The sequence below is a fragment of the Scyliorhinus canicula genome, chromosome 9 (assembly GCF_902713615.1).
Source record: "Scyliorhinus canicula chromosome 9, sScyCan1.1, whole genome shotgun sequence".
In the NCBI taxonomy this organism is placed as follows: Eukaryota; Metazoa; Chordata; class Chondrichthyes; order Carcharhiniformes; family Scyliorhinidae; genus Scyliorhinus; species Scyliorhinus canicula.
The window spans coordinates 3,085,810-3,112,869 of record NC_052154.1 but is presented as its reverse complement, the minus strand read 5'-3'; the positions used below and the strand labels follow the sequence as shown (position 1 = coordinate 3,112,869).

The 27,060-nt window shown below is 51.0% G+C and overlaps 1 protein-coding gene across 1 annotated transcript in view; it reads left to right on the top strand.

The window, feature by feature from the left end:
* Positions 1-21,411, top strand: part of LOC119971062 (transcription initiation factor TFIID subunit 4-like) — a 365,388-nt gene extending 343,977 nt beyond the window's left edge. Inside the window, exon 16 of the mRNA XM_038806198.1 lies at positions 21,136-21,411. Within this exon, the coding sequence (XP_038662126.1) occupies positions 21,136-21,303 (168 nt within the window). The 3' untranslated portion in view covers positions 21,304-21,411. The remainder of the gene's footprint in view (positions 1-21,135) is intronic.
* The last annotated feature ends 5,649 nt before the right edge of the window (positions 21,412-27,060 follow it).

The following is a 27,060-nucleotide window of genomic DNA, read 5'->3' as shown; positions in this document are numbered from 1 at the left end:
CAGAAGGAGGCCATTCAGCCCATCGAGTCAGCATCGGCTCTTGGAAAGAGCACCCTACCCAAGCCCATACCTCCACCGTATCCCCGTAAGCCAGTAACCCCACCTAACCTAAGGGCAATTTAGCATGGCCAATCCACCTAACCTGCACAGCTTTGGACTGTGGGAGGAAACCGGAGCACCCGGAGGAAACCCACGCAGACACGGGGGGAACGTGCAGACTCCGCACAGACAGTGACCCAAGCCGGGAATCGAACCTGGGATCCTGGACTGTGAGGCAACTGTGCTAACCAATGTGCTACCGTGCTGCCCGGTCAAGATGATGTGTGTAAACAGAGTAATATTCTTTGTAGACCTTTGGAGCAGATAGTAGCGCTTTGAGAGAAATGTTTTGAATGGGTTTGTGGCCAGAATCCACCCTGATTCTCCCAAGCAGATACTGATGAAAATGCTCATTGGCAGAAACAGTAACCAGACACTCTCTCAATCTGAGCGTAGTATCGTTTAGTTTGTGTTAATGCTCTGGTTTCAAATGCGACAGGTTGTCCTCGCTGCATCAGAGTTGCTCCAAGAGCTGTCTCGCTGGTGTCACACTGCAAGGTGACTTCACCATTGACATCACAGCACTGCAGCACAGGCGTTGTCATCACTAGTCGTTTGATTTCAGTGAAAGTTGCTTCTTTTCCTGTCCCCCAATGCCGCAGAACCTCCTTGACGGTGAGCTTGCAGAATGCTCCACACTCTGACGCCAAGTTCGGTAAACATTTAGCGAAATAGTTCACGGGTCCAACAAATGGTTACAGTGCTGTCAGGTCTGCCCTTTGCTGCACCATTGCTGCAGATCTCACCTTGTTCGGATCTGGGAGAGTATCTTTTACTGTCAGCACATAGAACCAGAGAATTGCTCCAGCGCAGAAGGAGGCCATTCGGCCCATCGGGTCTGCACAGACCCTCTGAAAGAGCACTCCACCCAAGCCCACTTCCCCACCCCATCCCAATTACCCCTTAACCTAACCAACACATCCCTGGACACTAAGGGGCGATTTTAGCATGGTCAATCCACCTAACCTGCACATCTTTGGACTGTGGGAGGAAACCGGAGCATCTGTGGGCCACAGTTAACCACTGTGGCCCACATGACCTGTGTATTTGACTTTAAGCATCGTAATTTGCAATTTTTTCTTGTTTAGCTTCAGATTCATCTGGTGAGCTCTCTAGCAGTCATATTAATTCTGATCATGGTCAGCTATGGGTTTTTTTCCCATTATCTGCCCACATCCAAAGACCAGCAGACCATCCACTATGGCTTCCACTCCAGGATGATCACTGACTACCTCGTGCTGTCTGTGTTGATACTCTTCTGGAACATGAAAATTCCAAACAGCATATACAACATCTGTATCTCCAGAATGGCGGCCGCAATGCCATTAGAGAGCTGCTTTATTCATCCAACTTCACTTGCCAATAACCATTCTTCCCATCTAGGGTAGTGAATATCTTTGCCTTGGATAGTTGTGGCAAAATTACTTTGCTGGTTGGGGTGTGATAGTGAGATCTCTTCAGCGCTTTATTTAGATCCTTTGGCTCCAAACACATTGACAGCTTTCAAGGCCTCTTCACTGCCACCATGCTGCTAATCCTGTGTGTAAATGCTGCCACTTTCTGGATTACTATCAGTCTTGCGTTTCAGCTTGACTTGAGGGGAGCTCAAACTTTTCTTGGTTGAAGCTGCTGAACTGGTCTTACACTCTCATGTACTTTAAGTTAATATTCTCCAGGTAGATATCCAAATCTTGTAAACATACCCTTGTATTCCTCGAAGATGTTTTCAGCGGGCACTAGTTTCTTGTGCTGTGACACCTTGTAAATCTCTGCGGGCACATTTAGGGTGACCAGTTCAAACTTGAAGCCTGCTGCAGCCGAGATATCGAATAGATTAATGGACTGGTCAGTCTCTTCTCACTTAAGATTAAGATTCTAGGGGCAGCACGGTGGTGCAGTGGTTAGCACTGCTGCCTCACGGCGCCGAGGTCCCAGGTTCGATCCCGGCTCTGGGTCACTGTCCGTGTGGAGTTTGCACATTCTCCCCGTGTCTGCGTGGGTTTCACCCCCACAACCCAAAGATGTGCAGGATAGGTGGATTGGCCACGCTAAATTGTCCCTTAATTGGAAAAATGAATTGGGTACTCTAAGTTTAATTTAAAAATGATGGTTCTGTATGTTGCATGCCGGCTATGATTTAGAACTCCAGATCTTCATTCTTGCCACAGAGTTGGGCTCTCAGTCTAATGTTTCCTGTCAGTATGAGTATTGACCATCATGTGGCCACCTTAGTATTGAGGGCTTCATTTTTGGAACCTCGTTTGGAGCCACATCCCCAGGTCTGCGAAGGTCATGATGCTGCGTGACCCACCAGTGTCGATCTGATACTTCTTGTTCACTTGATGCTCTCCATCTGCGGCCACCATTCTAATAGTCACAAACCTTTCAGCCTGTTGTATGGTGTATCGTGCTTCATCAAACTCATTGGCTGATATCTCTCCAGTGGCTATGTGCCTAGGCTTGTTTATAACCAAACATTTGTATGTGCAATGATTGCATTTTTAAAAGCGAACACTGTTTAAACATATAAAATCTTAAGTAAGAAAAGACCGACGAATCCATTCCACCCCCTCCCCCACACCCCACATACAATTTGTCAATGCACCACCTCTCCTGGGAAGAACACACAATGCTACTGATATCTTGAATGCTTGATCCCACTTCTTAATAAATAGAGATCCGGCTCCTTTTAATGGTTCCAATTGATTCCAAATCACCTTCCTCCGTGGGAATCTATTTGAGGTTATCTGTCCATCAAGCCTTTTCTGACACAATTACATCTTGGCCGACCTGTACCTTAACTCCATTTACCCGCCTTTGCTCCGTATCCTTTGATGTATTTTACCCAATAAAAATCAATCAGTCTCAGTCTTTGAAGCTGCCTCCCCCCCGTCCCCTCGTATCCCTATCTTTCTGAGGAGAGAATCCCAGATTTTTTGTGTGGTCAAATCTTTTCTGCCATCACCCTGAATGTCCAGCTCTAATTTTAAACATTATTGTTACCTTTTTCTTAATTTGCCCATCAGAGGAAATACCTTCTACATATCTACCCGACTGAACCCCCTTTTACATTTGACTACCTTGATTGGATTAATCTTCAGCCAATCTTCAAATCCACCTTTTAGTCAGCAAACCAATAGCCTACGAACAGCAACCAGATGAATGCTGAGTTGGTCTGTATTTGATAGTATTGTTTGAGGAAGGAGGGTTTGCTGGGATATCAGCAAAATCCCTGCTTCCCCGTCCTGTGTCCTGTGGTCCTCAGTCTCTACCTGGATGACTGGCAAGAGCAGGTGGGGCCTCCATCTGAACGATGTCACCTTCACCAACGCAGCACTTCCTCGGCCATGCAAGTCATGATAGATGGAAAATTGGAGTTCAACTTGACCTGACCTGTCTAGACTATCTTCAACTGTCTTAAATGTATGTATAAACCTGGCTTGGAGCAGGTGACTAAGAGAGGCCACACTTTGGACGTGATCCCTTCCTGTGTAGCTTGTAGGCAGGAACTTGTGCTTGTTACATTGCTAATTAGCTCCTTCACTCAGGCTGTGAGTACAGTTGAGACGTGTACCTGAGTTTGATATTTTGGATTTCAACCAAAACCACAGAGCTATCAGATATCTTGTTTCAGAATTCTGAATGCTAGCAGAAGGCTTTCAGCTAGCTCCTGTTGTTTTTGTCTCAGTTTTTCTACTCCTGTTTGCCCCCAAAGTGTTTGTGCCTTTCAGTCATACTACAAACTTTCTCCTCCTGGATCCCAGTCAGTACAACAATACTGGAATGGATAAAACTGCAGTCCGGTAATGCACAGAGAAACTGCTAAAGTCAATAATGTACAAGGGAACCGTGACTCTCGCCCATTTTCCGGGGGGTGTGGGGGGACTTAGTCCCCAGAAGGGAGACTCCCGCCCCTTTTTCTAGTTGGGATCTAATAGAGTTTTCTAAAGGTCCAGCAGAACTTTCCTGCTTTTGTTCCCAATGCCTCTATTCATCAAGATCCCATACATTTTGTCAACCCTCTCTCAATGTGTCCTGAAGTTCCTCTGCTCCTGCACACTCTTTACAACCATTCCATTAAAGTCTATATTGCCTCTTCCTACCTCCTTTTGCCAAAATGCATCATCTCACAGTTTGCTGCATTAAATTCCATCTACCGCTAGTCTACCCTTTCTGCTCGCTGTCTATGTATTGTTGCAGTCTATTGGTATCATCATCAGTGTCTGCCATAGCTACAACTTTGGCATCATCAGCGAATGTTGACATTTTACTCTGTGTCCCAATATCTAAATCATTTATATCTGCCCAAAAAACAGCGGTCCTAGCACTGATCATTGGGGAGCACCACCATCTACCATCGTTACTCACAGTATGGCGCCGGAGTGTGCCAACTCTCTGCGAGCTCTCCCTCTCAAAATATCAGGGGCAGCACGGTAGCATAGTGGTTAGGGGCAGCACGGTAGCATAGTGGTTAGCAGCAATGCTTCACAGCTCCAGGGTCCCAGGTTCGGTTCCCGGCTGGGTCACTGTCTGTGCGGAGTCTGCACGTCCTCCCCGTGTGTGCGTGGGTTTCCTCCGGGTGCTCCGGTTTCCTCCCACAGTCCAAAGATGTGCGGGGTTAGGTGGATTGGCCATGCTAAATTGCCCATAGTGTCCTAAAAAGTAAGGTTAAGGGGGGAGTTGTTGGGTTACGGGTATAGGGTAGATACGTGAGTTTGAGTAGGGTGATCATTGCTCGGCACAACATCGAGGGCTGAAGGGCCTGTTCTGTGCTGTACTGTTCTAAATTCTAAATTCTATCAGATCCCCATTTTACTGAATGATCTGTTGAGCTGCTCGCAGAAAAATACTTTTCATTGTACCTCGGTACACGTGACAATAAACAAAATCCAATCCAGTTGCCTCCACTCGCTGTTTTATTTTTGTCCTTCAGCCAATTTTTTATTCAAGCTGATACTGACCCTCCTATTTCATGAGCCTCAATTTTAAAAAAATGCATTTTGTATTGTATTAGTCAAATGCTTTCTTAAAATCCATATGAATAACATCCACCACATTACCTTTGTCAACCTTTTCTGTTGCTTCATCAAGTCAAGCATTATCTGCCTTTTACAAATCTTTATTGGTTCATTTATCATAGAATTTACAGCGCAGAAGGAGGCCATTCGGCCCATCGAGTTAATTGTCCTTAATTAACTCCAGTTAATCTTTTCACTAATTATATTTCTAAAATCTTACCCTCTACTGATGTTAAACTGACTGCTTGGAGTTAATAGGACTGTTCTGACATCCTTTCTTGGATAAGAGTGTCACGTATGCCACTTTCTAATCTTTGGGTACCTTCCCACCGAGGGAAGATTGGAAGTTTACAGCAAACCCTTCCACAATCTCTACCTTCCTGAGTAACCTGGGATGCGGACGAGGCAACCAATACACTCTTAAGTATATCCAGCCTTTCCAATACATCCCACCTATCATTTTTACCCCATCCATTGCCCCTAGCATCTTCACTTTGAGCGATATTTTGTCAGATTCCTCTTCCTTAGTGCAATACAAATAATTAATGAAGTATTCTAGCCTTGCATTGTGCCTTTAAGCATATATCATTTTCTTGTTCGTAATAGTAGAAGATTTTTGGTTTCACTTTTATGTTGACTATCATTTTTTAAAATGTATTGGTTCATGGGATGTGAATATCGCTGGCTAGTCCAGCATTTATTGCCCATCTTTAATTGCCCTTCAGAAGTTGGTGGTGAGCCACTTTCTTAAACTGCTGTCATTGTCCGGGTGCTAAGGAATCCCTACAGTGCTGTTGGGGAAGATGCTACCGGATTTTGACTCAGATGTATTCGTGTGTTCTCTTTTTGCCAGCCCAATTTTCTTAAGATCGTGCTTAAAGAATTCACCTAACATACATAATATGCCCTCTTTTTTGTTTAATCAGATTTTCCCTGGTCATCCAAGAAGTTCTGGCATTGGTTCCTCTAACTTTCCCCCTTGTTAAAATCTACCTATCCTGTAGTTGAAACATCTTCTCCTTAAAGACCACCCGATTGAGGGCAGCACAGTGCCGCAGTGGTTAGCACTGCAGCTTCACGGCGCCGAGGTCCCAGGTTCGATCCTGGCTCTGGGTCACTGTCCGTGTGGAGTTTGCACATTCTCCCCGTGTCTGCGTGGGTCTCACCCCCACAACCCAAAATGATGTGCAGGGTAGGTGGATTGGCCATGCTAAATTGCCCCTTAATTGGAAAAAAAAAGTTGTTCTTGTTCTTTCTTCTCCATGACTAATCTAAACCGTATAATACAATGATCGCTCTGACCTAAATGTTCCCCCACAGACACTTGGTCCTCTTGGCCCACCACATTCTCCAGTGACAGATCGTAACAATATAAGAACGAGGAGCAGGAGTAGGCCATTCCCGCTCTGACTCTCCCGCTCTGACTCTCGGCTCCCGCTCTGACTCTCCGCTCCCGCTCTGACTCTCCGCTCCCGCTCTGACTCTCCGCTCCCGCTCTGACTCTCCGCTCCCGCTCTGACTCTCCGCTCCCGCTCTGACTCTCAGCTCCCGCTCTGACTCTCAGCTCCCGCTCTGACACTCAGCTCCGGCTCTGACTCTCAGCTCCCGCTCTGACTCTCGGCTCCCGCTCTGACTCTCGGCTCCCGCTATGACTCCCAGCTCCCGCTCTGACTCTCAGCTCCCGCTCTGACTCTCAGCTCCCGCTCTGACTCTCAGCTCCCGTTCTGACTCTCAGCTCCCGTTCTGACTCTCAGCTCCCGCTCTGACTCTCAGCTCCCGCTCTGACTCTCAGCTCCCGCTCTGACTCTCCGCTCCCGCTCTGACTCTCCGCTCCCGCTCTGACTCTCCGCTCCCGCTCTGACTCTCAGCTCCCGCTCTGACTCTCAGCTCCCGCTCTGACTCTCAGCTCCCGCTCTGACTCCCAGCTCCCGCTCTGACTCTCAGCTCCCACTCTGACTCTGGGCTCCCGCTCTGACTCTCGGCTCCCGCTCTGACTCTCGGCTCCCGCTCTGAGTCTCGGCTCCGGCTCTGACTCTCCGCTCCCGCTCTGACTCTCAGCTCCCGCTCTGACTCTCGACTCCCGCTCTGACTCTCAGCTCCCGCTCTGACTCTTGGCTCCCGCTCTGACTCTCGGCTCCCGCTCTGACTCTCAGCTCTGACTCTCCGCTCTGACTCTCAGCTCCCGCTCTGACTCCCACCTCCCGCTCTGACTCCCACCTCCCGCTCTGACTCTCAGCTCCCGCTCTGACTCTCAGCTCTGACTCTCAGCTCCCGCTCTGACTCTCAGCTCCCGCTCTGACACTCCGCTCCCGCTCTGACTCTCAGCTCCCGCTCTGACTCTCAGCTCCCGCTCTGACTCTCGGCTCCCGCTCTGACTCTCGGCTCCCGCTCTGACTCCCGGCTCCCGCTCTGACTCTCGGCTCCCGCTCTGACTCCCAGCTCCCGCTCTGACTCCCAGCTCCCGCTCTGACTCTCAGCTCCCGCTCTGACTCTCAGCTCCCGCTCTGACTCCCAGCTCCCGCTCTGACTCTCAGCTCCCGCTCTGACTCTCAGCTCCCGCTCTGACTCTCGGCTCCCGCTCTGACTCTCGGCTCCCGCTCTGACTCCCGGCTCCCGCTCTGACTCTCGGCTCCCGCTCTGACTCTCGGCTCCCGCTCTGACTCTCCGCTCCCGCTCTGACTCTCCGCTCCCGCTCTGACTCTCCGCTCCCGCTCTGACTCTCAGCTCCCGCCCTGACTCTCAGCTCCCGCTCTGACTCTCAGCTCCCGCTCTGACTCCCAGCTCCCGCTCTGACTCTCAGCTCTCACTCTGACTCTGGGCTCCCGCTCTGACTCTGGGCTCCCGCTCTGACTCTCGGCTCCCGCTCTGAGTCTCGGCTCCGGCTCTGACTCTCCGCTCCCGCTCTGACTCTCAGCTCCCGCTCTGACTCTCGGCTCCCGCTCTGACTCTCAGCTCCCGCTCTGACTCTCCGCTCCCGCTCTGACTCTCGGCTCCCGCTCTGAGTCTCGGCTCCGGCTCTGACTCTCCGCTCCCGCTCTGACTCTCAGCTCCCGCTCTGACTCTCGGCTCCCGCTCTGACTCTCGGCTCCCGCTCTGACTCTCAGCTCCCGCTCTGACTCTCGGCTCCCGCTCTGACTCTCAGCTCCCGCTCTGACTCTTGGCTCCCGCTCTGACTCTCGGCTCCCGCTCTGACTCTCAGCTCTGACTCTCCGCTCTGACTCTCAGCTCCCGCTCTGACTCGCCGCTCCCGCTCTGACTCCCACCTCCCGCTCTGACTCCCACCTCCCGCTCTGACTCTCAGCACCCGCTCTGACTCTCAGCTCTGACTCTCAGCTCCCGCTCTGACTCTCAGCTCCCGCTCTGACACTCCGCTCCCGCTCTGACTCTCAGCTCCCGCTCTGACTCTCAGCTCCCGCTCTGACTCTCGGCTCCCGCTCTGACTCCCGGCTCCCGCTCTGACTCCCAGCTCCCGCTCTGACTCCCAGCTCCCGCTCTGACTCTCAGCTCCCGCTCTGACTCTCAGCTCCCGCTCTGACTCCCAGCTCCCGCTCTGACTCTCAGCTCCCGCTCTGACTCTCAGCTCCCGCTCTGACTCTCGGCTCCCGCTCTGACTCCCAGCTCCCGCTCTGACTCTCAGCTCCCGCTCTGACACTCCGCTCCCGCTCTGACTCTCAGCTCCCGCTCTGACTCTCAGCTCCCGCTCTGACTCTCAGCTCCCGCTCTGACTCACGGCTCCCGCTCTGACTCCCGGCTCCCGCTCTGACTCTCAGCTCCCGCTCTGACTCTCAGCTCCCGCTCTGACTCCCGGCTCCCGCTCTGACTCTCCACTCCCGCTCTGACTCCCAGCTCCCGCTCTGACTCTCAGCTCCCGCTCTGACTCCCAGCTCCCGCTCTGACTCCCAGCTCCCGCTCTGACTCTCAGCTCCCGCTCTGACTCTCAGCTCCCGCTCTGACTCCCAGCTCCCGCTCTGACTCTCAGCTCCCGCTCTGACTCTCAGCTCCCGCTCTGACTCTCAGCTCCCGCTCTGACTCTCGGCTCCCGCTCTGACTCCCAGCTCCCGCTCTGACTCTCAGCTCCCGCTCTGACTCTCGGCTCCCGCTCTGACTCTCAGCTCCCGCTCTGACTCTCAGCTCCCGCTCTGACTCTCAGCTCCCGCTCTGACTCTCGGCTCCCGCTCTGACTCTCCGCTCCCGCTCTGACTCTCCGCTCCCGCTCTGACTCTCCGCTCACGCTCTGACTCTCAGCTCCCGCTCTGACTCTCAGCTCCCGCTCTGACTCTCAGCTCCCGCTCTGACTCCCAGCTCCCGCTCTGACTCTCAGCTCTCACTCTGACTCTGGGCTCCCGCTCTGACTCTGGGCTCCCGCTCTGACTCTCGGCTCCCGCTCTGAGTCTCGGCTCCGGCTCTGACTCTCCGCTCCCGCTCTGACTCTCAGCTCCCGCTCTGACTCTCGGCTCCCGCTCTGACTCTCAGCTCCCGCTCTGACTCTCGGCTCCCGCTCTGACTCTCAGCTCCCGCTCTGACTCTTGGCTCCCGCTCTGACTCTCGGCTCCCGCTCTGACTCTCAGCTCTGACTCTCCGCTCTGACTCTCAGCTCCCGCTCTGACTCTCGGCTCCCGCTCTGACTCTCAGCTCCCGCTCTGACTCTCGGCTCCCGCTCTGACTCTCAGCTCCCGCTCTGACTCTCGGCTCCCGCTCTGACTCTCAGCTCCCGCTCTGACTCTCGGCTCCCGCTCTGACTCTCAGCTCCCGCTCTGACTCCCACCTCCCGCTCTGACTCCCACCTCCCGCTCTGACTCTCAGCTCCCGCTCTGACTCTCAGCTCTGACTCAGCTCCCGCTGACTCTCAGCTCCCGCTCTGACTCTCGCTCCCGCTCTGACCTCTCAGCTCCCGCTCTGACTCTCAGCTCCCGCTCGACTCTCAGCTCCCGCTCTGACTCCAGCTCCCGCTCTGACTCCGGCTCCGCTCTGACTCTCAGCTCCCCGCTCTGACTCTCAGCTCCGCTCTGCTCAGCTCCCGCTCTGACTCTCAGCTCCCCGCTCTGACTCTCAGCTCCCGCTCTGACTCTCAGCTCCCGCCCGGATCTCAGCTCCCGCTCGGACTCTCAGCTCCCGCTCTGACTCTCAGCTCCCGCTCTGACTCTCAGCTCCCGCTCTGACTCTCAGCTCCCGCTCTGACTCTCGGCTCCCGCTCTGACTCTCCGCTCCCGCTCTGACTCTCAGCTCCCGCTCTGACTCTCGCTCCCGCTCTGACTCTCCGCTCCGCTCTGGACTCTCAGCTCCCGCTCTGACTCTCAGCTCCCGCTCTGACTCTCAGGCTCCCGCTCTGACTCCCAGCTCCCGCTCTGACTCTCAGCTCCCGCTCTGACTCTCGGCTCCCGCTCTGACTCTCCGCTCCCGCTCTGACTCTCAGCTCCCGCTCTGACTCTCGGCTCCCGCTCTGACTCTCCGCTCCCGCTCTGACTCTCGGCTCCCGCTCTGACTCTCGGCTCCCGCTCTGACTCTCAGCTCCCGCTCTGACTCTCAGCTCCCGCTCTGACTCTCAGCTCCCGCTCTGACTCTTGGCTCCCGCTCTGACTCTCAGCTCCCGCTCTGACTCTCAGCTCCCGCTCTGACTCTTGGCTCCCGCTCTGACTCTCAGCTCCCGCTCTGACTCTCAGCTCTGACTCTCCGCTCCCACTCTTTATAAATCTCTGCTCTGACTCTTGGCTTCCGCTCTTGTTAAATTCGCACCTTAATCAACAATCCTAGTTAGACTGAGAGTATACCGGTGAGGGAAATTCTCCTGAATACATTTCAAAAATTTTTCCCATTCCTTACACTTTATGCTAACTTTTCCCCAATTGATATTTGGGTAACTGTGGTCCTACAATATTACTACTTTCTCGCTCCTTGGCAACATTATTGAAAAGCACAGCTTTAGTTTTCATATGTTCACTCAAACTCTACCTCACCAGCATTTCTCTTGATTCTTTCCCCATTGCTAAATTATCAGGCTGCTCATGCAAAATCCAGTACTGGATGACCAGACATTTCTTCTGATTGAATATTGGGAAGACTGAAGCCATTATTTTTGGTCCTGCTCCACACTGGACTCCCTAACTACCAACTCCACCTGTCTCCCTGGTAACAGTCTGATATTAAGCTAAAGTGTTCACAACCTGAGCGTCACATTTGATCCCGAGATTCCAACCTCATATTTGTGCCATCATTAAGGCCATCACAGCTCCACCCTACCAGACATTCATCTGAATTTTCTCATCAACTCATCTGCTGTTCAAACCCTCATGCATGGCTTTGTTACCTCTGGACCTGGCCACTCCAATGCACCCCTGGCTGGGGTCTCCCACATTGTAACCTCATTAAAATTGAGGCTATCTAAAACTCTGTTGTCCATGTCCTAACCCACACCAAGTCCCATTCCCCTATCACCCGGACTCGCTGACGTATATTGGTTCCTGGTAAAACAATGGGCACGATTGAATGGTAGCACAGTGGTTAGCACTGTTGCTTCACAGCACCAGGTTCGATTCCCGGCCTGGGTCACTGTCTGTGCGGAGTCTGCACGTTCTCCCCGTGTCTGCGTGGGTTTCCTCCGGGTGCTCCGGTTTCCTCTCACAAGTCCCAAAGACGTGCTGTTCAGTGAATTGGACATTCTGAATTCTCCCTCAGTGTTCCCGAACAGGCGCCAGAATGTGGCAACTAGGAGCTTTTCACAGTAACTTCATTGCAGTGTTAATGTAAGCCTACTTGTGACAATAAAAACTATTATTATAAAATGGGAACTATGTCCCACAGCGAGCGCGTTTAGCCATGTCTTTCCCAGCACACTCAGCACTGAGAAACACTACGCTATCTTACACAACTCCCATTAGATACGGGGCCTGAGTGAGGAACGCGGCACCGAGGCTGCACCTAGCCTCGTTCCCAGGATTCAGGAACCCCGCTCGCTGAAACTCCTCAGCGCACGGAGAGTTCAATGGCGTCCCAATCTCTTGAGCCCTCACGTGACCTCTGAACCCCCCCCCAATCCCCAACTCTCTATGAGGGGGTCTCCGAGGCCACCCACACAGGGCACTCTGGCCTGATAACCGCCATGCAAAAAATGCCAGCCTGGCAGTGCCAGCCAGGCAGTGCTAGGGTGGCACCGGGATCTGGGGGCCTCCAATCCCTTGGGAGACCCCCACAAGTGCCGTTCCATCTGCTCCTTGTTTCTGGGGACCAACGCTGAACAGCGCTCACCCGAGGTCTCCGAGGAGAGATCCCAATGCCTTGGTTACCCCAGGGAACTCCACATTAAAGTGAGACTAGCTGTCTCGCTCTAATATGCAGATTTGCCAAAACGTGATCCCGCCCACAATGCATCGTCTCGCAAGATTGGGTTAGACCTCTCGAAGCATGGTGAGACGGGTTGATCTCGGGAGCGGGGTCTGCCGTCATTTACCGGCCGCGACACGTTGCTTTTTGGGTGCTGATTGGCTGGTAGATCGCGCCCATTATCTTGATTTTAATGTTTTCATCCTTCTTTGCAAATTCTTTCCATGGCCATGCCCTCCCTATCGCTGTAATTGCCTCCAGCCCATAAGCTTCCACAAGATCTGAGCTCCTCTAATCCCGGCCTCTTTGGCATTCCTGGTTTTAATTGCTGCATTCCTGGTGGCCTTGCCTTCAGTTTCCTCAGCCTCAAACTCCGGAATTCCCTCCCTGTGGCTCTTTAAAGTGGGGCTGGTTTAGCACACTGGGCTAAATCGCTGGCTTTGAAAGCAGACCAAGGCAGGCCAGCAGCACGGTTCAATTCCCGTACCAGCCTCCCCGAACAGGCACCGGAATGTGGCGACTAGGGGCTTTTCACAGTAACTTCATTTGAAGCCTACTCGTGACAATAAGCGATTTCCATTTCATTTCTTTACTGTGCTTTCTCCTTCAACACATTCCTCAGAAAAACTTTTTTTTAATATAAAATTTACAATACCCAATAATTTATTTTCCATTTAAGGGGCAATTCAGCGTGGCCAATTCACCTAAACTGCACATCTTTGGGTTGTGCCCTTTGCAGACACGGGGAGAATGTGCAAACTCCAAACAGACAGTGACCCAGGGCCGGGATTGAACCCGGGGCCTCAGGGGCGTGATGCAGCAGTGCTAACCACTGCGCCACTGTGCCACCACTACTCGTAAACTCTACCTCAACCCATCTGACCCGACACCTATATGTCTGGTTCAGTGTCAAGCTTGGCTTCACAATTTAATAATCTAAAGTAAGCTTACATTAACACAGTAAGAAGTCTTACAACACCAGGTTAAAGTCCAACAGGTTTGTTTCCGGTTGTTTGTTTCAGGTTCGACTTTAACCTGGTGTTGTAAGACTTCTTACTGTGCTCACCCCAATCCAACGCCGGCATCTCCACATCATGGCTACATTAACACTGCAATGAAGTTTCTGTGAAAATCCCCTAGTCGCCACATTCCGGCGCCTGTTCGGGTACACAGAGGGAGAATTCAGAATGTCCAATTGACCTAACAGCACGTCTTTCGGGGTTGGCGGGAGGAAACCGGAGCACCTGGAGGAAACCCACACAGACACGGGGAGAACGTGCAGACTCCGCACAGACAGTGACCCAAGCCGGGAATCGAACCTGGGACCCTGGTGCTGTAAAGCAATAGTGCTAACCACTGTGCTACAGTGCCACCCACAATGCTCCTCTAAAGCACCTTGGAAGCTGTTACTTGCTGTTCTCCATAACATACACAGGCCTGCTGTTACCTATAGTAATACAGAACTCTTCCCTATAGTGTATGGAATCTTGCTATTCCCCAAAGTAATCCACAGGCTGTTTTTTCCTATACGGCACAGCATTGCCCTTGTTCTAATATCATGGATAATTGATTGTTTCTGTTACAGTTCCTTGGGGTTTTTTTGCCTCTCCTTCCCAACCCTTGTTTCTTTTGCAGTGCGGGGTCTGCGTTGGAGCCCCCTCCCTCCTCAGCTGGTGTAACACAGTCAGACACATAGTTGGTAGCTGAGAGCATAAGGAAGAAGTGAGATGGTTCCACCCTGGGCAAAACAAATTGTTTTGCAAAAACCACCGTCATTTGACACACCCTTGCTTGATCGCTTCCTGGCATCTGATCATAGGATAAGGCAACAGCAGCTGCAGCCAAGGCCAGCACCAAGCTGTTCCGCCCTCTTGGCTGGAGGAGACTGCCTGCAGGCAAGCAACCCACAAACAAGGCTGGCTTTGTTTAACATAAGCAGCCCTGACGGCAGAATATGATGCACGTCGCTGAATGGAATTGAAATATCTCTCTATATATATATGTATATAATATATATTATATCCGCACATATACCCATGCAAGCTCGCACCTGGGGACAAAAGGAAATGCAGGCTGGGGGAGGGATGGAAATTGAGTGGAGCTGAGAGAGCCTGCGGTGTGGGTAACTGTGTGGTACATTACCGCAGCGCTATTTCCTTGTGTTTTTCCCTTGGTGTGTGCTGCTCACTAATTTGTTACTATGGCTACCGACAACGTTGGCCTCTGTTTGAGTTCCTTAAGGTGCAGTTACTTTATTAAAGGTGTCCTTCTCCATATGTGAGGCAGACCGTCGGAAAAAAAAAATGTTCACTGATAACTTGGGATTTATTTTAAAGTAGACAACGTTCTTCGATTATTTCCTCCCTCAGTTGTTGAGGCTGTTGAAGGGCCGATTATCTTCTGGCTTCCAGGTGTTGCGTCAAGAGAATGGATCTTTCTTCGTGCTGAGTATTCCGAGCTGAAAACACTTCCTCCCACACCCACCGACTCCCCTCCCACAGACTCCTCACTTGCCCTCCTATTGCTCAAACACTCCTTTGTCACTGCCAAGACACCATTTCTTCCTGTTAACAGGTTTCAGTTTTTTTGACCTTGGGTACATAGAACAGTACAGCACAGAACAGGCCCTTTGGCCCTCGATGTTGTGCCGAGCCTTGTTCAAAACCAAGATCAAGCTATCCCACTCCCTGTCATTCTGGTGTGCTCCATGTGCCTATCCAATAACCGCTTGAAAGTTCCTCAAGTGTCCGACTCCACTATCACAGCAGGCAGTACATTCCACACCCTAACCACTCTCTGAGTAAAGAACCTACCTCGGACATCCCTCCTATATCTCCCACCCCGAATCTTATAGTTATGCCCCATTGTAACAGCTACATCCACCCGAGAAAATAGTCTCTGAACGTCCACTCTATCTATCCCCCTCATCATCTTATAAACCTCTATTAAGTCGCCTCTCATCCTCCTCCGCTCCAAAGAGAAAAGCCCTAGCTCCCTCAACCTTTCCTCACAAGGCCTATCCTGCAAATCAGGCAGCATTCTGGTAAATCTCCTTTGCACCCTTTCCAATGCTTCCACATCCTTCCTAGAATGAGGTGACCAGAACTGCACACAATACTCCAAATGTGGTCTCACCAGGGTCCTGTACAGTTGCAGCATAACCTCACAGCTCTTAAACTCAACGATTCAGGTACAGAAGTTCTGATCCTTCCACCTACATAATGTCTAACCACACGGCAGTATAACGCAGGGTAAGAGTGGGCGGAGGGTCATGTAACATCGCGTCAGAGAATCATACAGAACAGAAGAGGCTCTTCAGCCCATCTAGCCTGCACTGACAAAAAAACTACTCTAAATCTTCACTAATCCCACTTCCCAGCACTTGGCCCATACACTAGAATGTGATGGCATTTCAAGTTCTCATCCAAGTATTTTTTAAAGATTGTGAGGCTTCCTTCCTCAACTACCCCCCAGGCAGTGCATCCCAGATTCCCACCACCCTCTGGATGAAAAGATATTTCTTCAAATCCCCCCTAAACCTCCTGCCTTTCACCTTAAAATGATGCCCCCTTGTTATTGACACTTCAACTCAGGGAAACAGCTGCTCTCTATCCACCCTGTCCATACCCCTCATCATCGTATCCACCTCAATCCAGCCCCCTCTCCGCCTTCTCTGCTCCAAACAAAACACCCTGAGCTTATCCAGCCTCTCTTCACAGATATAATCTTCCATCCCAGGCAACATCCTGGTGAATCTCCTCTGCACCCCCTCCAGTACAATCACATCCTTCCTATAGTGCGGTGACCAGAATTGCACACAGTACTCCAGCTGTGGCCTAGCCAACGTTCTGTACAGCTCCAGCATAACCCCCCTGCTCTTATAATCTGTGCCATGACTGATAAAGGCAAGTGTCCCGTATGGCTTCTTAACGACCCAGTTGACCTGCCCTGCCACCTTCAGGGATCTGCGGACAAGCACCCCAAGGTCCCTCTGTACCTCTGAGTTTCCTAGTGTGCTGCCATTCATTGAATCCTCCCTTATCGTGCTACTCCTTCCAGAGTGAATCACCTCACACTTTTCAGAGTTAAATTCCATCTGCCAATGATCTGTCCATCTCAACAGTCTGTCTATCTGCTCCTGTAGCCTAAGAACTTCTTCGTCACTGTCAACCACCCAGACAATCTCCGTGTCATCTGCAAACTTGCTTATCATCACCCCCACATTTTACTCTATGTCGTTTATAGATATCACAAAGAATAAGGGCCCAGCACTGATCCCTGTGGTACGCCACGGAACGCTGGCCTACAGTCACACAAACAGCCTTCTACCACCACCCTCTCCGTCCTATCACAAGCCAGTTTTGTGTCCAACTTGCCACGTTACCTTGGATCCCATGTGCATTTCCCTTCTTTATCAGTCTCCGAGGTGGGACCTTGCCAAAGCCTTTTGCTGAAATCCATATAAATTACATCAACTATGTCCCTCTTGACCTGTGAACTCAAAGTTGTGTCTTTCATACATGCGCTCATGTGACTTCTACAATCCTGTTGAGGGCAATGCTGGAAAACCCTTGATGTAATGTGGCCGATATGAAATTGTTAAGTTTTTTCATTTCACAAAGGAACAAACACATTAATGGTTCAAAGACCCTGCATTCAATCATTTGTCTTTGTATAATATAAAATTATTGCGTTTTTAAACTTCCCCACTTCACTTCAGCAAAATAACATCTAATTATTATTATGTTTCTCAATCTTGAGTCTGTTGAGACCTGTAGTTTACTCTTTAAGAAAACTGAGTTCCCTGTATTGTCAAAACTCCCTTCGGTCACAAACCCCACAAATGAAATGAAATGAGATGAAAATTGCTTATTGTCACGAGTAGGCTTCAATTAAGTTTCTGTGAAAAGCCCCTAGTCGCCACATTCCGGCGCCTGTTCGGGGAGGCTGGTACGGAATGCATGGGAGCGCCCCTCCCCAGCCCAGCCCAGCCCTCCCAACCCACCACCCAACCCACCACCCCTTCACCTCACCCCACTCCCCCATCCCTATACCCCATCATCTCACCCCCCCCCCCCCCCCCACACACAACATAATGGGTGTGATATTTACCTAGCTAGGCTAAGGCTAACAAAAGAGGAAGCATTAGTATTTGGGTAAATTACTTCAATAACTTTTACTTTTTTAAAAAACATTTTTAATGTTTTCAATAAAGGGGGCACTTTAGCGTGACCAATCCACCTCCCCTGCACACCTTTGGGTTGTGGGGGTGGGGCTCCTCGCAGACACAGGGAGAATGTGCAAACTGCACACAGACAGTGACCCCGGGCCGGGATCGAACCCGGGTCCCCAGTGCCCTGAGGCAGCAGTGCTAATCAGTGTGTCACCATACCACCCTTTTCAATGTCTCTTTCATTAGCATTTTAACCGCCTTTTATATTGCTGCTCCTTTGACGTACTTTGCTTTAGAACAAACCTTTAAATAAAAACATTAAATCACAAATTGTGATCCCGTGGTCTTTAATTGTCCTAAGGTGATATAGGTTGAAGTTTTTGTGGTTCTTTGAGGAAGAAAAAAGAATTAGCATTTTTATACAATCTTTGATTATCTCAGGACATCGCAAAGCACTTTAAGCTAATAAAATATTTTTTAAGTGTAGTCAAGCTCCTATAAACAGTAATAGGAAAGGGTTAAGAACATCAGTGAGATAAATGACCCAATAATCTATTTTAGTGTTGGTTGTGCGATAAATATTGATCAGAACACTCAAACTCTCCTGTTCTTCAAATCGTACTATTGGAAAGATTTATACCCATCCAGTGCAGATTGGGCCCAATTTTAATGCCTCATTGAGCAGGAGGCACCTCCATCAGTGCAGCCCTCCTTCAGGTACTTGCTGGGGCACCAAGCTGGATTATGAACTCAAGTGTCTCGTAGGCGTTTTCAAGAGACGTCCTTCTAACCCAAAGCTCATGTAGCTCAGTCACAAAGCAGTCGATGCCACCTTAGCAATTTACGATTAAGATTTTTGTGAGGTGATTCAGAATCAACCACAATCTCTGAGGCTGTAGCCCAGTGCAGGCCGAATCAAACAGGGATCCAAGTTCCTTTCTCAGTTCAGCTGCTAGCCTGTGCCTTTTTCATGATGCCAGCCGGCAAATTGTCGTACCCAGTTCCACAACTAGCTTTGGTGGGAATCCACTCGAATTATTGATGAGTACAGCCACAGAGAAATGATCTTGGAGCTGTTGTCATTGTGTCAGGAATTAAAGGAATCGATTGGAATGATACGTAGACAACACAGGTGATGGAGCAAAGACTGAGGGGGAACTCACACTACAATTGCCCAGCTCAACCATAGGGTAATTCACCCCATAATTTCAGTGACGATGGTCTCAATTTTATCCTTGGCTAAAAGACCTTCTAATAATAATCTTTATTGTCACTTGTCACAGGGGCTGTTTAGCTCACTGGGCTAAATCGCTGGCATTGAAAGCAGACCAAGCAGGCCAGCAGCACAGTTCGATTCCCGTACCAGCCTCCCCGAACAGGCGCCGGAATGTGGCGACTAGGGGCTTCACGCAGTAACTTCATTCGAAGCCTACTCGTGACAAAAAGTGATTTTCATTTTCTTTTTTAAAAAAATAATTTTTATTGGAACTTTTTACAGAAAATATAAAATATAACAACAAACAATGAAATGCAACAAAATAACCCATAACAACTGTAACACCCCCCAGACGGTATCAACGCATGTATCATATCTCCCCCACCCCCCAACCCCAACAAGAGAACTTAAAAATAAATTAAAATTAAATAAACAAACATAGTCATCGGTTCCCCCCCCCCCCCTTCCCTCCCCTTCCCCCCCCTCCCCCCCCCCCCCCCGGGTTGCTGCTGCTACTGTCCCAGTACCCTATCGTTGAGCCAGAAAGTCGAGGAAAGGTTGCCACCGCCTAAAGAACCCTTGTACCGATCCTCTCAGGGCGAATTTTACCTTCTCTAGCTTAATGAAACCCGCCATGTCATTGATCCAGGTCTCCACACTTGGGGGCCTCGCATCCTTCCATTGTAGCAAAATCCTTCGCCGGGCTACTAGGGACGCAAAGGCCAGCACACCGGCCTCTATCGCCTCCTGTACTCCCGGCTCCACCCCAACCCCAAAAATTGCGAGTCCCCATCCTGGCTTGACCCTGGATCCCACCACCCTCGACACCGTCCTCGCCACCCCCTTCCAGAACTCCTCCAGTGCCGGGCATGTCCAGAACATATGGGCATGGTTCGCTGGACTCCCCGAGCACCTGACACACCTATCTTCACCCCCAAAGAACCTACTCATCCTCGTCCCAGTCATGTGGGCCCTATGCCACACCTTGAATTGGATGAGGCTAAGCCGCGCACACGAGGAGGAAGAATTAACCCTCTCCAGGGCATCAACCCATGTCCCGTCCTCGATCTGTTCCCCTAGTTCCCCCTCCCACTTAGTTTTCAGTTCCTCTACTGACGCCTCCTCCACCTCCTGCATAACCTTGTAGATATCAGATATCTTCCCCTCTCCGACCCAGACCCCCGAAAGCACCCTGTCACTCACCCCCCTCGCGGGAAGCGAAGGGAATCCCTCCACCTGCCGTCTAGCAAATGCCTTTACCTGCAGATACCTGAACATGTTTCCCGGGGGGAGCCCAAATTGCTCCTCCAACTCCCCCAGGCTCGCAAACCTCCCATCAATAAACAGGTCCCTCAGCTGTCTGATGCCCGCTCTGTGCCAACCCTGAAATCCCCCATCAATGTTCCCCGGGACGAACCTATGGTTCCCCCTTAACGGAGCCTCCATCGAGCCCCCCCCACTTCTCCCTTATGTCGCCTCCACTGCCCCCAAATCTTGAGGGTAGCCGCCACCACCGGATCATTTTCATTTTCATTGTCGGCTTACATTAACACTGTAATGAAGTTACTGTGAAAAGCCCCTAGTCACCACACTCCGGCGCCTGTTCGGGTACACAGGGAGAATTCAAAATGTCCAATTCACCTAACAAGCACATCTTTCGGACTTGTGGGAGGAAACCGGAGCGCCCGGAGGAAACCCACGCAGACACGGGGAGAACGTGCAGACTCCCCACAGACAGTGACCCAGCGGGGAATCGAACCTGGTACCCTGGTGCTGTGAAGCATTTCCTCCATGGCAATCACTTTTGGCTTACAATAACCCATCATCCCAGAGATCGGGCCCCATAACTAAAGCTGTCCTTGCACATACAGGAATAGTAAACATATTGTCATTTAATAAATTTCTGATTGAAGTTCAGAACTACATCTTGTGCCACTCTACAGATATTGTCTGTAAAATACACACTCTATTAACCTCAAAATTAAGTCCGGAACTTTAAAGGGATTCCATAAAATGTTGCATATTTGCATTCCTAGGAATGGAGGTGGGGAGAAATCAAGTATGATTCATGCTCAATGTCCAGTAATCCAGGCTGGATTATGCTGGGTGTGTCCGGAGTTGACTCAGCTGTGATATTTTTATGGTTGACCAGCCAATGGCCAGTCTTGACTCTCGCATCATGATCATTGCTTGAGCAGCAGAAGCTGAGGTTTACCAAACCCGGTGCGGTAGATAGAATGTTTATTAAGTGATGAATAACCGTGGAAGTTGCCTTTAATTCTCACTTTGACTTTTGTCTCGACCCCTCACAGGGCAAGGGTCCCACATCAGGCGCCCAAGCAGGATCCGCACCAGCCTCAGCTCGCCAATTCACCCGACAGAGGGTAACTCGAGTCAACCTCAGGGACTTCATCTTCTACATGGAACAGGAGCAAGGCACCAGGAACTCACTCGGACTTTACCGAGCATTACTGAAGTAGCAGGTGGGGCCAAGGACTCTCTGCCTCTGACCTACATCCACGAGGGCCATCAGCATTCAGCGACTGCCGCCTGTGCCTTTTCCTGAAATAAATCATTTCGTATCTAAATTTGTTTACTGTTGCCTCAGACCTCATCCTCTGATAACCTTTAGATACCTCGAGCTGAATGTTTGCACCAAGTGCTTAAATTCTCTGCAATTCCCCACCCAGGTCTTGTCCATTTGTCAGTAGAGATTTTTAAAAAAGAACAGTGATTGTGGGTAAATGTATATTGAAGACAGAAAATACTGTAGCAAATGCACAACAAATGCCTGAGCCAGGAATACACTTCTGAGTTTGTGTCAGAGGGGGAAAGGATCTCTGACCAAATCGATAATTGACTTCTTCCTCTCCGGCTGAGTGTAGACTTGGACCTGTTGCGTTAACAGTTTTACATTTTAATTTTGCTCTTTACAACCCCACCTTGATGTTGGTGGGGAAAGGGGAGGATGCAATTTCACAGCTGTCTTTGCAGCTTTGATCTTGTTCTGATACTTTTGGTTTTTCTTATCATAATGTATTATTATGTTGTAAGCCATTCCAGGATTTGGTCAGAATTGCTGCTCCTGGATACAAGAGCCTTTAGCAGTATTGAAAACTTTTATGTTTAAGGGAAATATATATATATTTTTTCATTTTATAACTTTATTTAAAGTTTCTTTACAAAACTAAAAATGAATGGTCCCACTGCAGGGACCTGGTGAAATTGCCTGAGATATTTTAGCTGTGAGGAGAGAATGTTGCTCAGCAAAGACCCCCTCATGGGTAGATTCAAGTGGGCGTCGCTAGACTCACCAGTGCGTGTTCGTTCGTACCAACCAGTGTGGGCAATCATGTAGTTTAAACTCACTTTTACATTTTTTCTCTAAATTCCGTTTGAGGATGGGTAGAGGAATGAGCACAATTGTGGAATACGTCAGCCAGCCCAGTCACAGAACAGCCTCTCTCTTTCTCTCTCAAATGTGTTGTCACCTTGAAGCCTGATACAATTGAGTGATGTGGCAGTGCTGATGCCGCAGTTGGTTAAAGAAGGTGTCAAACTCAGTTATTCTCAAACCCTTCTGGTTAAAGGACCACTTATCAGATGGATCAATAATCATGATTGAACTCCCCCTGCCCCCACTTCCATTACACCATATAATACTCTGAATATTAAAGTATTGCATGTAAAGATATTTTAATAATATTGTATCTTTTACAATCTGTTGAATATGTTTCTAATACCAACAGCAGTAAGTTTGAATATTACCTAAATAGAAGTTTTATTCCCAATAAAAGGTCTAGAATTCTCCAATTTCTATTTCATCCCTTAACTGGAGTCCAGGAGAAGGTGGAAACTCACATCATCATCATTAACATTCTTGATGTCCATCTCCACGTCAATTTCAGCACTCCCCCATTCTCATTCCCCTCCGAGGTGAGACAGCCAGCCCACTCTGTGCTGCCCACTCAGTGCTGCCCACTCAGTGCTGCCCACTCAGTGCTGCCCACTCAGTGCTGCCCACTCAGTGCTGCCCACTCAGTGCTGCCCACTCAGTGCTGCCCACTCAGTGCTGCCCACTCAGTGCTGCCCACTCAGTGCTGCCCACTCAGTGCTATCGACTCAGTGCTGCCCACTCAGTGCTGCCCACTCAGTGCTGCCCACTCAGTGCTGCCCACTCAGTGCTGCCCACTCAGTGCTGCCCACTCAGTGCTGCCCACTCAGTGCTGCCCACTCAGTGGGACCCACTCAGTGCTGCCCACTCAGTGCTGCCCACTCAGTGCTGCCCACTCAGTGCTGCCCACTCTGTGTCACTCACTCTGTGTTGCCCACTCAGTGCTGCCCACTCAGTGCTGCCCACTCAGTGCTGCCCACTCAGTGCTGCCCACTCAGTGCTGCCCACTCAGTGGGACCCACTCAGTGCTGCCCAGTCTATGTTACCCACTCTGTGTTGCCCACTCTGTGCTGCCCACTCTGTGCTGCCCACTCTGTGTCACTCACTCTGTGCTGCCCACTCAGTGCTGCCCACTCTGTGTCACTCACTCTGTGTTTTCCCACTCAGTGCTGCCCACTCAGTGCTGCCCACTCTGTGCTGCCCACTCTGTGCTGCCCACTCTGTGTCACTCACTCTGTGTCACTCACTCTGTGTTTTCCCACTCAGTGCTGCCCACTCAGTGCTGCCCACTCTGTGCTGCCCACTCAGTGCTGCCCACTCAGTGCTGCCCACTCAGTGCTGCCCACTCTGTGCTGCCCACTCAGTGCTGCCCACTCAGTGCTGCCCACTCTGTGCTGCCCACTCAGTGCTGCCCACTCTGTGTCACTCACTCTGTGTTGCCCACTCAGTGTTGCCCACTCAGTGCTGCCCAGTCTATGCTACCCACTCAGTGCTGCCCACTCAGTGCTGCCCACTCAGTGCTGCCCACTCAGTGCTATCGACTCAGTGCTGCCCACTCAGTGCTGCCCACTCAGTGCTGCCCACTCAGTGCTGCCCACTCAGTGCTGCCCACTCAGTGCTGCCCACTCAGTGCTGCCCACTCAGTGCTGCCCACTCTGTGCTGCCCACTCAGTGTTGCCCACTCAGTGCTGCCCACTCAGTGCTGCCCACTCTGTGCTGCCCACTCAGTGTTGCCCACTCAGTGCTGCCCACTCAGTGCTGCCCACTCAGTGCTGCCCACTCAGTGCTGCCCACTCAGTGCTGCCCACTCAGTGCTGCCCACTCTGTGCTGCCCACTCAGTGTTGCCCACTCAGTGCTGCCCACTCAGTGCTGCCCACTCTGTGCTGCCCACTCAGTGTTGCCCACTCAGTGCTGCCCACTCAGTGCTGCCCACTCAGTGCTGCCCACTCAGTGCTGCCCACTCAGTGCTGCCCACTCAGTGCTGCCCACTCAGAGGGACCCACTCAGTGCTGCCCAGTCTATGCTACCCACTCTGTGTTGCCCACTCTGTGCTGCCCACTCTGTGTCACTCACTCTGTGCTGCCCACTCAGTGCTGCCCACTCTGTGTCACTCACTCTGTGTTTTCCCACTCAGTGCTGCCCACTCTGTGCTGCCCACTCTGTGTCACTCACTCTGTGTTTTCCCACTCAGTGCTGCCCACTCAGTGCTGCCCACTCTGTGCTGCCCACTCAGTGCTGCCCACTCAGTGCTGCCCACTCTGTGCTGCCCACTCAGTGCTGCCCACTCAGTGTTGCCCACTCAGTGCTATCGACTCAGTGCTGCCCACTCAGTGCTGCCCACTCAGTGCTGCCCACTCAGTGCTGCCCACTCAGTGCTGCCCACTCAGTGCTGCCCACTCAGTGTTGCCCACTCAGTGCTGCCCACTCAGTGCTATCGACTCAGTGCTGCCCACTCAGAGGGACCCACTCAGTGCTGCCCAGTCTATGCTACCCACTCTGTGTTGCCCACTCAGTGCTGCCCACTCAGTGCTGCCCACTCAGTGCTGCCCACTCAGTGCTGCCCACTCAGTGCTGCCCACTCAGTGCTGCCCACTCAGTGCTGCCCACTCAGTGCTGCCCACTCAGTGCTGCCCACTCAGTGCTGCCCACTCAGTGCTGCCCACTCAGTGCTGCCCACTCAGTGCTGCCCACTCAGTGCTGCCCACTCAGTGCTGCCCACTCAGTGCTATCGACTCAGTGCTATCCACTCAGTGCTGCCCATTTAGTGTTGCCCACTCTGTGCTGCCCACTGTGTTGCAAACTCTGTGCTGCCCACTCTGTGTTACCCACTCAGTGCTATCGACTCAGTGCTACCCACTCAGTGCTGCCCACTCAGTGTTGCCCACTCTGTGCTGCCCACTGTGTTGCAAACTCTGTGCTGCCCACTCTGTGTTTCCCATTCTGTGCTGCTCACGCTGTATTGCCCACTCAGTGCTGCCCACTCTGTGTTGCCCACTCTGTGTTACCCACTCAGTGCTGCCCACTCTGTGTTGCCCACTCTGTGCTGCCGACTCAGCCCACTTTGTGTTGCCCACTCTGTGCTGCTCACTGTGTTGCAAACTCTGTGCTGCCCACTCTGTGTTACCCACTCTGTGTTGCCCCTCTGTGCTGTCCACTCTCTGTTGCCCACTGTGTTGCGCACTCTGTCTTGCCCACTCTGTGCTGCCCAGTCTATGTTACCCACTCTGAATTGCTCACTCAGTGCTGCCCACTCTCACCCACTGTGTTGCCCACTCTGTGCTGCCCACTCTATGTTGCCCACTCTGTGCTGCGCACTCTGTGCTGCCCACTGTGTGTTGCCCATTCTGTGCTGCCCTCTCTGTCCCACTCTGCTTTGCCCACTCAGTGCTGCCCACTCTATGTTACCCACTCTGAATTGCTCACTCAGTGCTGCCCACTCTCACCCACTGTGTTGACCACTCTGTGCTGCCCACTCTGCCACACTCTGTGTTGCCCACTCTGTGCTGCCCACTCTGTGCTGCCCACTCTGTGTTGCCCACTCTGTGCTGCCCACTCTATGTTGCCCACTCTGTGCTGCCCACTCTGTGTTGCCCTTTCTGTGCTGCCCACTCTGTGTTGCCCACTCTGTGCTGCCCACTCTGTCACACTCTGTGTTGCCCACTCTATGTTGCCCACTCTGTGCTGCCCACTCTGTATTGCCCTTTCTGTGCTGCCCACTCTGTGTTGCCCATTCTGTGCTGCCCTCTCTGTCCCACTCTGTTTTGCCCACTCAGTGCTGCCCACTCTATGTTGGCCACTCTGTGCTGCCCACTCTGTGTTGCCCATTCTGTGCTGCCCTCTCTGTCCCACTCTGTTTTGCCCACTCAGTACTGTCCACTCAGTGTTGCTCAGTTTGTGCTGCCCTCATCCTGACTCGCCACAGGCAAAGTTCCACTTTTGTTTACTCTTGCGTTGACCAACTGTACAGTTCTCGAGATGAAAAGGCAGCTGAGACGTCTGGTGTGCTAACCATTATAAATGAGTCAGTCCTATTGAAACTAATAGTGGTGCGACACGTTATTGTAAGATTTCCCTGTCATGGCTATAAAATATGTTCAGCAAGAGCCCAGGCAAATTATTGATTAATTTGTGGGTCCCCTGGAAAGTTTCTGCACAGACATGAGGAACCGCAGACCCCAATTTGAAAGCCATTGCCATGTAGAACCAGAAGGTTCGAATCCTGGTGAGCACAGTCACTAATTCTCCCCTGGTTGCCGTTCAAGTTGTCAGAGTTAAATTAACTGTCCCTACTGTAAATTTAAAAAAAATGTTTTTAAATAAAAAATAATCCCCCTGCCCTTCCTCAGTATTAGTTCATCTTTTCTCCCCAGTATTATTTTCCCCAGAATTACTTCATTATCATTGCTGGTGTTCTCTTATTCTGGCCCCTATCACCAGTATCAATAACCCTTTTTCCTCTATCATTTTCCCTTTTCGCCAATAATCATACCTTTTGATCAGTATTGATTCCCCCCTTCCTCAGTATTAGTTTATATTTTTTCCAAGTACTAATTCTCCTTTTCCTCAGTATTGACCCCCCCCCCCCCCCCCCCCCCAGTATTGATTCATTTTCCCTTTCATAGAATTTACAGTGCAGAAGGAGGCCATTCGGCCCATCGAGTCTGCACCGGCTCTTGGAAAGAGCACCCTACCCAAGGTCAACACCTCCACCCTATCCCCATAACCCAGTAATCCTACCCAACACTAAGGCCAATTATCGACACTAAGGGCAATTTAGCATGGCCAATCCACCTAACCTGCACATCTTTGGACTGCGAGAGGAAACCGGAGCACCCGGAGGAA